We start from the raw sequence: 14,165 nt of genomic DNA, 5'->3' as shown, positions 1-14,165 counted from the left end.
CTCGTTTGTTTTTTTTTAAGTTTTTTAAAATAGTTACTGGTTTATTTTTGTGAACAAAAGTGAACGCAAGATGCACGAGTCATCAAACTTTTTAAATACTGCTGGTGGATGTTCGGTGCAAATCGCGAGTTGGAGCGGTTAGAGCTGACTGTTTAATTACTGTTGGAGATGACCTTGACCTGCTTTGGACTGCAGCAAATTCATAGATGTGCTGCTGCTGGTGAAACGGACAAGAGAACATATTGTAAGTGCCGGTGAGATTGTTTTGAACTTAATTATTTCACATAACTACGATGTTCTGCGTGCTAAACGCAGAATCGTAAATTGTATAGTTTTAAATTTGACTTTTTATGTTTTACTAATTTAATTTTGCAGAGGTGTGCACCGCTAATCAGCTAACCGCGAATTAGCTAACGAATAGTGTGTTCACTAGGTTTTAAATGGGTTAACGCTTCCAATTAGCTTCCACTAAATAAACTTTAGTTAAATAAGTATAGGATTTTCTTGGAAATAATGCAACTATCTATTTATATCAATTATATTTACTCGCATCGCGACCGCCAATGGTCAGTTTTATCATTTTTTCCATCTCATGCTTATTTTTGTTATTATTTTGAAAATATTTAATTTATCGGAGGCTTCCAGAACTTTCTTCTTTCTTTACCAGCCGAGAGCCGCGGTGGCACTTGCCGCATCAAGAATTCCTCTCCATTGTACTTAATCCTGCGCTACTCGTAGCCAATTAATTGTGCGTCTCGACACACGCAAGTCGGCTTCAGCCTGGCCAATTCACATTTCCGTTACTCATTTGACTTTCAGCAATGAATTTACCCAAGCGATATAAATGTAACAAGTTGCCTAACGGGAAGCTGACAAGATCGTTTCATAATCGAGAAGGCCAAACAGAAGAAGAAAGCCGCTGTCGTATCGGCGGAGGGGAATGCTGAAGCAGCGAATTTTTTTGGCTAAATTGGCGATGACGGTTTTGTAGAAATGCGAAGAATTGAGGCTGCAGAGGATATCGCGAGGTGTTGCCTATATGCCAGTCGGCCAAACGACACTGCTTAATTTGCCCCAGAACAGTGACGTCAGAGAGGAACCAGATGGAAAGCAATTCAGTTTTTGATTGATTTAAATGTTTTAAGATCTGTTTTGTCAAATTATCTCTTGTTTATTTAAGCGGTTTTCTTATTATCGTATCTATTTTATAATGATTACTAAAAACAGTTTTACTTATTTGGGTGTCTGGCAAACGATATTCGCTTACAAAGCCAATTAAACCCTGAAGGCTGCGTTTTGTTTTTGAGTGGCTTCTACGATAAAAATTAAATATGCATTTGTTGGTAATCTATACCTATAAAAATGGGTTTCTGTCTGCCCGTATGTTCCTTATAGAATCGGAAACTACTGAACCGATCGGAGTGAAAATTTGCATGTAAAGGTTTTTGGTGCCAGGGAAGGTTCTTATGATGGTTAGAGATCTCTTACCCCACTACGAGGGGGGGGGGGGCTCCCATACAAATCTATACCTATAAAAATAGATTTCTGTCTGTCTGGCCGTATGTTCCTTATAGAATCGAAAACTACTGAATCGATCGACGTGAAAATTTGCACATAGGGGTTTTTGGGGCCGGGGAAGATTTTTATGATGGTTAGAGATCCCTCTCCCCATTAAGAGGGTATCTGCTCCCAGACAAATGAAACACAAATTTCTGCATAACTCGAGAACTAATCAAGCAAATGGAACAAAATTTGACATGTGGGTGTTTTTGGAGACAAGAATATTTTCTATGGTGAATTGAGACCCCTCCCCTCTTTAGAAGGGGAATTATGACCTCTCTCCCCTTTAAGAGGGGGGGCTTCCATACAAATGAAATACAAATTTGCTCATAACTCGAGAGCTAATCAAGCAAATGGAACCAAATTTGGCATGTGAAGGTTTTTGGAGGCAAGAATTTTTCCTATGGTGAATTGGGACCCCTCCCAACTTGAGGAGGGGTGGGGCTCCTATATAAATGAAATACAAATTTCCTCATAACTCAAGAACTAATCATGCAAATGGAACCAAATTTGGCATTTGGGGGGTTTTGGAGGCAGGATTTTTTTATGATAGTTTGAGACCCCTTACCCCTGTGGTAGGGAGATAAGGACTCTCATACAAATAAAACAGAAATTTTTGCGTAACTCAACAACTAATCGAACTCGAGTAATTTTAGACTCTTTCAAATTTTTCGGGAATTCTCGGACAAAATTTCAAATTAAAACACCTAATATGCTACACGCTATGTCCGAAGGTACTTATTATTTAACCGGCATGCACCACAGATTTCTCTTCACAGGATGTTAGTATTAGTCAAAACAATTAATTCAATGAAGGTCTTAAAATATTTTATCTTAGGTTTTTTGCAAAATTCAATTTTTAAGGTCATTTAGGGGTCACCCCCTCTCTAGTGATCATATCCGTTGTATTCCACCACCTCCGATTTCAACCAAATTTGGGATAATTGCTCATTTCGACCCCACATTCATTTTCTCAAAGTTTTGTACGGATTGATCAATCCCCCTTGCAGTGACGCTTCTCCATTTTTCTCAGATTTTCGAAAATACTCATTTTTCACTGCATGTCACTGCAAGGGGGATTGTGAATCCTGTGAAGAGAAATCTGAAGTGTATGTAAATTAAATAATAAGTACCTTCGGACATAGCGTGTGCTAGCGTCACCACCACTATAGCACAGAGACTATAGTTTCCCAACTAAATGACTCTTTTGATTTGCACACTGATAACCTTTGGCTCCTCAGGCGCTAGTATATAAGCGTGACAATAGCGCCAGAAGCTAGTTGTTGTGAGTTTATTGTAGAATTTTATGCGTCTTTAGCGACAAAATCTCTATAGTTTCTCAACTAATTTGACATAAGTTTTATCCTAGTGGGGATCTTTTGCTTGAATGTCTATTCTCTGTGTCTAAACATTGCTTCCTTGCCGACCTGGGCGTTCATATCCCCGATGACGATCTTGATGTCCCGTGGTGAGCAGCTCTCGTACGTTGGCTAGAGGTGCGCATAGAGCGCTTCCTTCTCGTCGTCGGGTCTACCTTCGTGTGGACAATACATGTTTATGATCCTCCATTTTGCCCATCAGCCCGTTCCCAGCTCGTTGGTCGCTCCGACGCTCTGGTAAAATTGCACGTTGCCGCCACGGACCCTGCATACCTTTTCGCCTTTGCGACAGTCCTGCAGTGCCACGATGCTAAAATTTCGGGGTTCTAACTGATCGAGTAGCACTCTGTCGCCACCGAACGAAATTTAGCGATCTGCAGTTCCAGTTGCAGTTGCAGTACCAAGATTCCATTGCATGTCCTTATTACGTCGCCTTTGTCTATGCCGAATGTTCTGAGTACAATTTTCTTGACTCTTAGTTTTTTAGATTTAGACACTACTAGACGGTACTAAGCCCTACGCTACCAAGTCTCGTGATGGGGTTGCCATCTTAAAGTGTCGAGACAACACTGTGCCTCCTTCCCTGTTGGTATACGACCTCTGTTTCTACCGGGGTTGGTTACCGGATCTCCGCTGAGGTAGCTCGTATTTCGGCTGGTATCACGTGGACGTAGGGATAGGAGGCTAAGCACAACTATGGGATCTGTTTTGCGCTTTATCCAACCATTTACCATCTTTTACCATTTACCTTATGCGTTCATAAGATTATAAAAACCTATTATACCAAGCTAACAAAACTACTAACCCATTTGAAACCTGACGAACGCACTATGCGCTAGCTAGTTCGCGGTTAGCTGATTAGCAGTGCCCACCTCTGTAATCTTGCATCAATTTCGAATACATCAATTATTGCACACGAATATCAATAATAATTTATATGCATTATTTATTAACCAAGCTTTGCAATGAATGCACTCTCATAATTTCTTTATGTATGTATTGGTTTATTAAGCAACTACTTTACTACTTTTGTTTTTTTATTCTTACACATCTTTAGTAGTTGGTACGTCTTTCTATTTTCAGGGAGCAGAATAAGATGTTGTATCCTTGGCCTATTGCAGCCTGACCTTGGTTAATGCCACAAATTTTGCCCCGGAATTGTTTGGAATTGATCATTGGCGGAATTTGCGCTCATTTCTAGGGTCAGCAGCAGTCGAACCGATCGCCCTTTTTGTAGATGGAACAAACCATTCCTTCCATCCAGTCCTCTGGTAGCTTCTCCTTCTCACAAATCTTGGAATTTATCCAATCTATAGCCATTGCCAGCGTTTCTCCATGTTTATACGACACTACCGGTAGGTGGTCCTCATGTTCATGAGCATTATTCATTGGGGTGAATACGACTCAAGTTTTGAGCTGGCTCTCATTCATCCATTTTCAATCCGAATTTTGTTTTCTTTGCCTCGTTTAAAATATATGACCCAAAACTGGCGCCTAAAGTAAGTTGGGGAATACTTTGTTGATGTTGACTAATGGCGACTTCAGCGTCGATCCCGGAACAAATGATGAAATGAGACTGATGTACAATAGGAACATTTTGGAGTCGTATAATATACGGTTCCCGAGTTTGGGATGATTTTAGGCTACATAAGTTATTTAATTTATTAATGAATCGTAAAACAACTGCTTGTTTCCAGGCATGATGGGGGGAGGGAGTTTAATCATTTCTTACGTAAGATTTTCATGCACGAAAAAATAATGAAATCACATCACATTTTTTAATAGCAACTCATACTCATACTTGTTGCAAAAATTATTAAATTGATAAGTTAAGTTGTGAAGTGACGAAATCCTTCATGCTGCAAGGAAATGCCTATAGCAACCTGCTGAGTATTTTAGCCTGGCCCTCTCAGGGAAAAGTCAGTCAGCCTACATGTTGCAGAGCCATCTGATATCTTCGGTTTACGCTATCATTCCAACATATTTTGTTGCAATTGCTTATCCCATTCCCGCACGGCAGCCGCAAAATCACGTCACGAGAAACATTTTTGTTTACAAGTAGCTTATTCAACTAATGTATAGCATCTGACTACCAGTGCTACCAGTATAGTAAACAAAGACGTAGTCCTACGTCAAAAAGTATTGCCTCCTAAACCCCCCACAGGACAAATTTGTTTCCATTTGCTTGATTAGTCCTCAAGTTAAGAGCACAGACAAACAGACATAACACTCGTTTTCCATTCTTCGTACCGATTAAAACGTCATTTCAAATTTAGGTTAATTGGGTCCTAAAATTTGTTATAAAAAGATGATTTTTTTAGAAGGAACGATAAAGCTTCCCATTATGACTACCAGAGTATAGTTTTTTCTTTTTTAAAAAGATGCAGAGCACTAAAAAATTAAAAAACAAAAATATTGTAATTTATTCTCCCTTGACATTAGAGATCTTCCTTGACATAACGAAAATAACACGTTTCTGGCAACAATGATAACTTTTTCTCACTGGCAACTCTGGTTTGACATTAGAGCAGCTGATCGTTTTGACAGTTACAGCTTACAGCTTCGCAGTTGTCTCTTGTGCTTGTCTGCGTTTTGCTGGTCGTAAGGAAGTGGAACATCAAATTTGTACTAGTTATCGGATAAAAGTTTTGATTCGGGCAATGTATTCCAATCCATCGATTCACGGTGCTAGACTTTGTCCAAATCTAGTTTGCGCTAAGAATGACTAAACGATGTCAAACTGATGGCCAACAGTATAATCTCGGTACAATCGACCCCGCAGAACAGTATGAAAAAAACCCGATTTAATCCACCTAGTGGTGAAAGGAACCTTTGTTATACGGTCTTACTTGCTATTTGAGATAGAAATCGACACGTCTTCGGAGTATAATTCATCTATTGGTTAACGTTACGTAGCGCGTTGCTTTACATAAAATTTTTGAAAATTGAATAAGTTTGCAAAATGTGAACAAAATATGACCACTTATAAATTTTGATAGATCCTTTTTTCATGAAAGTGCTGAGTAAGGATAAGTAAGTTGTTAATAATTTGAGTAAGTGCAAGTAAAGGTAAGTTGTAAGAGCAAATATTATTCTTTAACATATACATTGCGTAGTAAAGGTCTAGTTTATAGATTTTTGAACTATGCATAATTTCCTGTAATGCCTATTTGATTCACACCAATAAAGTTTTCCAGAATAAATTTCATCAATTTTTATTAACCTTCGGCTACTCACGCTTTTGTATTTTGTATAACACGTGTCAGTTTTTAAACGCCACATTGTTATAAAGTTACTATTCGTTGTGTAACTAACGTATATTCTTCAATAAACTTGTTATGAGCAAAATGTCATAATTATTCAATGCATTAATACTTTAAATTGTTGGGAAAATAGATCAGCATAAACTGACATCACAGAAATGAAGCATCAGCATATGAAGTGTACCGGAATTGGCCCAACTGGAATTTTCTCTCGTTTCTTCATATGGAAAAATGGTGTCTATATGCATCAAAACAATCAGCAATAATGTAAAATATTTAACATGTATCCGTCTGTTGGTAGTCGAGTAATTCGGGGTCAAAATTAGGGTATTTTTTATAATCAAAGTTCTACAGTTCCAACGTACAAGCAAACGTAGAGGTATACTATATACAGAAAAGTTATGTATTTTTACTATTTGTGCAACTTTGTAATATATGAAAAAGCCATACAACAATTACGAAAAGAGCTAAAATAAAAAACTGATTTCACTAATTCATATACAATAAATAAGATTTTTCTAGTTTTGCTGAAGAGATAGAGGGTTACTGTCTTCAGCAAAATTTCTTGTAATAATATGCTCTAAAACTTTGCAGAATACATCAATCGAACACATAGGTCTACATAAATTAACTTACAACTATTTAAATCGTCAAAATTGAAACAAGTACAATCGGTTTCTGAATACATTGATATCAACATTAAAGTCAAATTGGCCAAACACAAAATTAAAAACTACACACATTCCTCTAATGGGTTCGTTCTGCGCGTACGCGGTTCGATGAAAGTCTAGCCTGAGAAATTGCCGGAGCCGGAAGTTTCGGGGAACAGCGTTCACATCAATCTGCCTCAAAATTTCATGAGCATCTATGTCGCCTTTCAACAGTTGTTCAACAGTTCAACAGTCCAATGAACACAGCTCTTGCAATGTCGCGCCTTTTCTACAAAGTATTCATGCCAAGCAGAGCACATCGACTTTCGTAAGGTGGCAGGTCGTTCGGACTATTCCAAGGCAAAAACCTCAAAGCGTAGCGAATAAATTTTTTCTGAACAGCTTCGATCCGTTTGATCCAGATATCATGATATGGACTCCACACCACGGCTGCCGTTTCGAGTATTGACCGCACAAGCGAGAAGTACAGTGACCTCAGACAGTACGGATCGTTAAATTCCTTAGAGATCCTGAAGATAAATCCAAGGTTCCGATTAGCCTTTGTTACAATATAAGAGTAGTGGTCTCTAAACGAAAGTTGTGTGTCGAGCAGTATTGCGAGGTCCTTGTAGGTTGAGACTCTATCGATCAACTCATTCCCAATCCTGTACTGCCAGTGCAGTGGATTCTTTTTACGAGAGTAAGAGATAATTGCACATTTTTTCACGCTGATTTCCATGCGATTCGCAGAACACCAATCTACAAACAAGTCTATCATCCATTGTAGCTGCTTGCAATCCTCAATACACTTCACCCTTACATAAATTTTCAGGTCATCAGCGTAAAACATCCTGCATCCAGTGGATATAGCGAAACAAACATCGTTGATGAATATAGAGAAAAGTAGCGGTCCAAGGTTACTACCCTGTGGTACACCAGAATCACTTCCAAAATCATTCGATTCGTGGGATCCCAGTTTCACACGCATTCGTCGATTGGCAAGATATGATGTTACCCACTGCACAAAGCTAGCTGGAGCACCTAACCGGTCGATTTTGGCGACTAAAATCTTATGATTGACTCTGTCAAACGCTGATTTCAGATCCGTGTAGACGGTATCAACCTGGATGCCTTCGTCCATACTCACCATACAATGTGACGTGAATTGTACTAAGTTTGTGGAAATAGATCTTGCAGGAAAGAAGCCGTGCTGATCGGTTGAAATATACGATTTAACGGCTTGTATAAGCTGCTTACTGATTAGCGTTTCTAACAGCTTGGATCCTGCGCTTAGTGATGTTATGCCACGGTAATTAGAGATATTCCGCTTTTCTCCCTTCTTAAACACTGGAAACATGATCGAGCTCTTCCAACGGTCCGGAAATGTAGATTGGCTTACTGAACGGTTGCAGATGAAACGCAATGGTTCGCAGAGAGCTTCCGCACATCTTCTCAAAACAAGCGTAGGGATTTCAATGTGTTATATTGAAACTGAAGAAAAATATTTTTTTTTATTTCTCTTTTAGGGGGATTAATCAAAATTTAAATTGCACCAGACGATAGAATTTTCAATTTCAAGAAATTCTTCCAAAGGTTCGATAAACCTAAAACCAAGTTTTCCCAGTCAAAACTCTAGTGCGCATGCCTTTTTGGCTTTGGGCCATTGTGCGCGCGAGTAACCGTATTACAAAAGTTGGCGCGAGTGTTGGAGGGTTAATATCTTTTGATCGGCAAAACCAATTCTTCTGAAATTTTGCAGATATATTTGCAGCATTAAAATCTCTAATTTGATGCAAAAATAATTCAAACTAGATAAATCATCCTAGATGAAATAGTTATAAATTATTGTAAATTTTCATGTGTTGTATTCAATTGCTCATAACTTTCAAATTAAACGTCCAATCAAAAAACAAATCAATAGTGGTCTATTAGGCTATGTTACCTTTCAAATGAGACTAATAGCGCCTAAGTCGGTTTAGCCATCTTTAAGAAACAGGCGATAATTATTACCTTGTCAAAACAGGTTTTTTTAGGATAACTTTTAAACTACTTGTTTGTTTTCAATAAAATTTACCCGAAAAATTTAGCATTAACAAGAGCTTTGATTCGATACCAAGACCGTTGCAATCAGTCATTTGGTTCCGGAGAAAATCGTGTCACGTAATTTTCACGTTTTTACTTATAACTTTTAAACGAAATGTCGGACCTCGAAACAATTCAATAGTGATATACTAGGCAATAATACATTTCAAATAAAAGTAATAGCGAACAAATCGGTTCAGCCATCTCCGAGAAACAGGCGATAGAAAAGTTGCGCCCCGCACATACATACACACATACACACACACACACACACAGACATTGCTCAGTTCGTCGAACCCTATCGATTGGTATATGTGGATCGGCCCTCCGGGCCTCGGATCAATTTCGTGTTTTTCGACCAATTCCTAAACCTTTGTTATAGTATAACAAAGGTAAAAACGCCAACCGAAAATGGCACCGTATTATCAATCAGATTGGTATGTTCTGCTACTCCGATGTGAATCAGCAGTAGGGAGAACGGCAGACCAAAAATTTCTGTGCGTTTCTAACTAAACACGGTCGCATCTCGATGGCGGGTGTTGCATCCGAAAACTGAAGCCATCCACGCTGTGGCCAAGTGCAGTCACTACGCTTATTGCTGATTTTGATAAAGGCCTTAATTAAACTGAGATGACCGGAACCGGAAAATGAGCTGTAAACTCAGAAAATGTTTTAGGTCGCGATTGCCAAGCCATTTCCTGACTTTGCAACTTTTGACTTTTTGACACACATGAGCGTGAAGGTAAACAAAAAGTTTTCCGTGACATTTCAAGACATACTATGGTTTCTTTTTATAATTCGTGTTGTCTAGACACCGCTTGACACAACCATGCACAACTATAGTTTGTCTATATAAGGTTGTCCAAATGTTTATTTTTTGTTCAAAATTTCACAAAATTAAAAAAAAAGGTTTTTAACGGCAATAGCCTAAAAATATAAAATTGAATATCAAAATATGTGTTCCTAACCCTAACCTCATCGATTCAAGCTAAAAACGACATAGGGCTTTAGGACCCAATTGGGAATGTCTCCGTTTTGGTCAAATTGGTGCTTTTTGACGAAAGTGGAATTCCTCATAAAAAATACTTGCTACTTCGATGGATACCCATGTTGCTATTTGATATTTGGGAATGTCGATCATAGATGGTGCTAGTGTTCAGGCTAAATGTTAGGTACGATAATTTTTGTTGATTTTTCTTATAAGAGTTATGTCTGTGTTAAGAGGAAATTTGTATTTTATTAGTATGGGAGCCCCCTCTTGAAAAGATGAGGGGTCTCAATTCACCATAGAAAAATTTCTTGCCTCCAAAACCCCGCACATGTCATAGTTGGATCCATTTGCTTGATAAGTTCTCTAGTTATGCAAAAATTTGTGTTTCATTTGTATGAGAGCACCCCGTATTAGGAGAGATACGGTTCTCTAATTATCATAAGAACCTTTCTTGGCCCCAAGAACCCCTAAATGCAAATTTTTACGCCGAACGGCTTAGTAGTTTCCGAGTATATAAGGAACATACGAACAGACAGACAGATAGACAGAAATCCCGGTTCGGTTTCATTCAGTAGTTTAGTAGTTATTATTGTCAATTGCAAGGAAAATTGTACCATCCAAAGTGCGATATCGCTCATAAAAGTGCTATTTTAGCTTAAATCGTTTCGGTGTCTTCGGCGCACTTTTTCGTTATCTTCCAAGCAATAAGTGCGCCTAAGAGACTGAAACGATTTAAGCTAAAATAGCACTTTTATGAGCGATTGCGCACTGATTGATTGGACAATTTTCCTTGCAACTGACAATATCATTTGAAAGATTCATTAAAACGTTACACTTCTATTTTCGTTTTCACAAATTGCTACCCAGTATATGTAAACAAAGACGTAGTCCTACGTCAAAAATGTCACCCGAAACAGTTACCGGATGTTCCGAAACCGACGCTGAAGTGGCCATTAGTCAACAAAATATTCCTCAACTTACTTTAGGTGCCAGTTTTGGGTCATATCTTTGAAACGAGATAAAGAAAACGAAATTCGGATTGAAAACGGTAGAATGAGGGCAAACTCAAAACTTAAGTTCAAATAATGTGAAACTTTTTCCGATGCATTACGAAGGTTAATTACAAATAAATATTCATAATAATACATCATACTAAATTAGATATTTTAATTGAAATAACATATTCGAAATGAGTATTTTCTAACCATTTCCTTCAATAAAATGAGTAGTTTCCACCCATTATTCTAGTTAATTAAACTGAGTAGAAACTACTCTGTTTTGACAAAATGCCCGGTTACTCAAAAATGAGTAGTTTCCACCCATTTATCCAAGTAAATAAAACTGAGCAAAAACTACTCATTTTGGAGAAAATGTATGCCTACTCATTTTTGAGTGACAACACCTTTACTCATTTTTGCGTACCCACGGTTTTTCCGAAACTGAGTAGTTTTTAACTCAATTTTGAGTAGCCGAGGTTGAGCGTGTATAGACATTTAGACAAATAGAACAAACTTGGGAAGGTGGCAGCACCGTTTCGCGCACACCGCGCACACTCACATAACGAATTTGAATTTTTCCAAGCTTGAATGAAGCTTCGTCTTCATTGTATTTTAAAATTTAATGCGTTCGGTTCGCGTTGACTTAATTTAAAACTTTCGTTGGTTTGCATTCAAGATCCATACTTTTTACTGACCAGGCTCGCGAAATGTAAGATTTTGCTAACTGTTGCATTTTTACACATTATTTCAGTATTTCATTTTTAGATTAGCCATTAATATGCCTTCAACGCTTGAGCTTTGTGAAAAATTTTATGGAACTAAAAATATATATGAATTGTTCGCGATAACCAAAAATGCTTCGGAAAACGACAGTAAAACCTAGTGCTTTGTTAGTTAGTATACTCTTTATTGAAAGATTTTCTATTTCAGTTAAGAAAGCGTATTATCGTCTCTCGTTGATTGTGTGTCCAGATCGAGTTGAGAAAGAAGACAAAATTGAAGCTACCGAAAAATTCAAAGTTCTGAGCAAAATTCACTCGGTTCTCTCAGATAAAGATAAACGTGCTTTGTATGACGCGCAAGGCATTATTGATGAGGACGACGAGGATTCGCTTGGAGCAAATTCGTTAGCGATGTGGCAACAATCTTTTAAACCAATTACCAGCGAAGACATTTCTAAATTTGAAAAGAAGTTTATTGGATCGGAAATAGAAAAAAGAGACATCAAAAAAGCTTATCTGAATGGTAAGGGTTCTATGGATTACATGCACAACTGTGTTCCTTTTATGAGCTGTGAAGCTGAACCTCGGATAATCAGCATTGTCAAAGAAATGATTGCATCTGGCGAAGTTCCTGAATTTAAAACCTTCACTGAGGAACCAGAATATAAAAAAGAGCGACGTCGTAAGAAGGATGCCAGCGAGGCGCGCAAAGCTAAATCTATTAAAAGACAAATGGAAGACAATAATTCGGAACAACAAATTTTACGATGCCAGGCAGAGAGAGCACAAAAATTTGAGTCACTAATTGAAAAGTTGACTTTGAAATATAGCGATGAAAATACAGACGATGCTTTCGATATTGATGAATATATAGCGAGAGGACAACCAGGGGCAAAAAATTCTCCATTAAAAAGACTTTCAAACAAACGGATTACAAAGCAAAATAAACCCACTTCATAAAATCCAACTTACTGAACTGAATACATTTTTCAATAATTTTTAATTGATGTTTATATCTGAGTTAATAAACCATCGAAAATTGCTAATACGTTAAATCCTAGTGGTGGCGTGATTCGATGAAAATTGCACCGATCCTACTGAGTAGCTAGAGCTACACCGCCCAACCGACGACTAGCTTGCTAGACTAGTATCGTACCTTGAAGCTAACTGGGCGGTGCACAATACTCCGAAATCTAAAAATATCAAAACGATCTCGTGGAGGCTAGATGTCTTGATAAAGCCTATGTACAGAGACTATAGATATATAGTCTCTGTGGGCTTATGACAGGAAGCCATTTTTAAGTGACTAAAATTAGACTAAAATCCCAGCTCACTTCCCACACTCTTTCATGAAGCTGAAACTAATAGCGTCTTCGTTTTTGCTTGGGTACAACCTAGGTTCGCCCTAGTTTCAATCGTACGGCTGTCAAAACGATTGTTCTCTGTGGGCCTATGGCAGGAAGCCATTTCCACTCAGGTTGAACTCAGTTTCCCTCTAGGTTAAAGTTTTTAGACGTCGGGTTCCTCTGGGTGGATGGAATGGATTTTCGTTATTTTTGACGTAGGACTACGTCTTTGTTCACTATACTGGGAGTGGGTAGCACTTTGTGGAAACGAAAATAGAAGCGTAACGTTTAAATGAAAGATTTCAAATGCTAATAACTACATCGCGGTTAAATACGCAAGTAATTTGCATGCAAGTTTTGCCCTCCCATGGGTAGGTGGTTTGTCGCGCACTTCGGCACACTCCTAAACTTAATTCCGCATGTAGAATGTAATATAGTTTAAGTTAGATATATTAGTAGTATGTAGTATAGTATTGCATAATTTAGCTTTATATGTAACATGTGTCTCGTAAAGCGGAATGGAGCGAAATTGAACGGATTTGATTTTAAATTCAATCCGTTTGGGCCGAAGCACCGAGAGGGCTTACTCAGTTCCCTAGATGAATTGCTGGTATGCACAGAAATTTCTCTAAAAAACTGAAACCAAATCCTACCCACCATTCATGAGATTTTGACTTACTCATGAAAATTAAAATTTATCGCTAGTTAGAACGAACGAGTGTTCAAAAATGAAGTGATGTCTTATTTGCGTAATGGAGACATTTTCTATGAGATTGCCATAGAATGTGTGGCTGTTATGCGATTATGGACAGCACAGCACTGAAAAATATACACACACGTACATGTATACATGTGTATGCATGAATGAGTGTGCATGGGTGTATAGGTACGAATGAATATATGTTTGAGTGTTCTATGATGAGTCGGAAATTTTTCTTATGCTGCCAAACTACAATTATTAATGGGCAGGAAGTTATAGTCAGTAACTGTGTTTTCTGTGTCAGTTTCCTATGTTATTACTATTGTTACTAACATTGCTATCGTTGCTGTTACTGTCACCTCTATTGTATTGTTTTGGATGTAATTAATTATAATTATCATTTTCTTATTTCCCTCCTTTATCAGAATGATTTGCATGTCTTGTGACTAACTGCGTTAACGGTATTCAACTAAC

The 14,165-nt window shown here is 38.0% G+C and overlaps 1 protein-coding gene across 1 annotated transcript; it reads left to right on the top strand.

The window, feature by feature from the left end:
* Positions 1-11,701: 11,701 nt before the first annotated feature.
* Positions 11,702-12,605, top strand: LOC128735991 (J domain-containing protein CG6693-like). Its single transcript, XM_053830478.1, has 2 exons — positions 11,702-11,795; positions 11,854-12,605. The coding sequence occupies exons 1-2, from the start codon at positions 11,702-11,704 to the stop codon at positions 12,603-12,605; spliced, it is 846 nt and encodes a 281-aa protein (XP_053686453.1).
* Positions 12,606-14,165: the final 1,560 nt, after the last annotated feature.

This window comes from Sabethes cyaneus, chromosome 2 (genome assembly GCF_943734655.1).
Source record: "Sabethes cyaneus chromosome 2, idSabCyanKW18_F2, whole genome shotgun sequence".
NCBI classification, from domain to species: Eukaryota; Metazoa; Arthropoda; class Insecta; order Diptera; family Culicidae; genus Sabethes; species Sabethes cyaneus.
The sequence above is the reverse complement of the archived record's forward strand: the minus strand, read 5'-3'. Positions and strand labels throughout refer to the sequence as shown.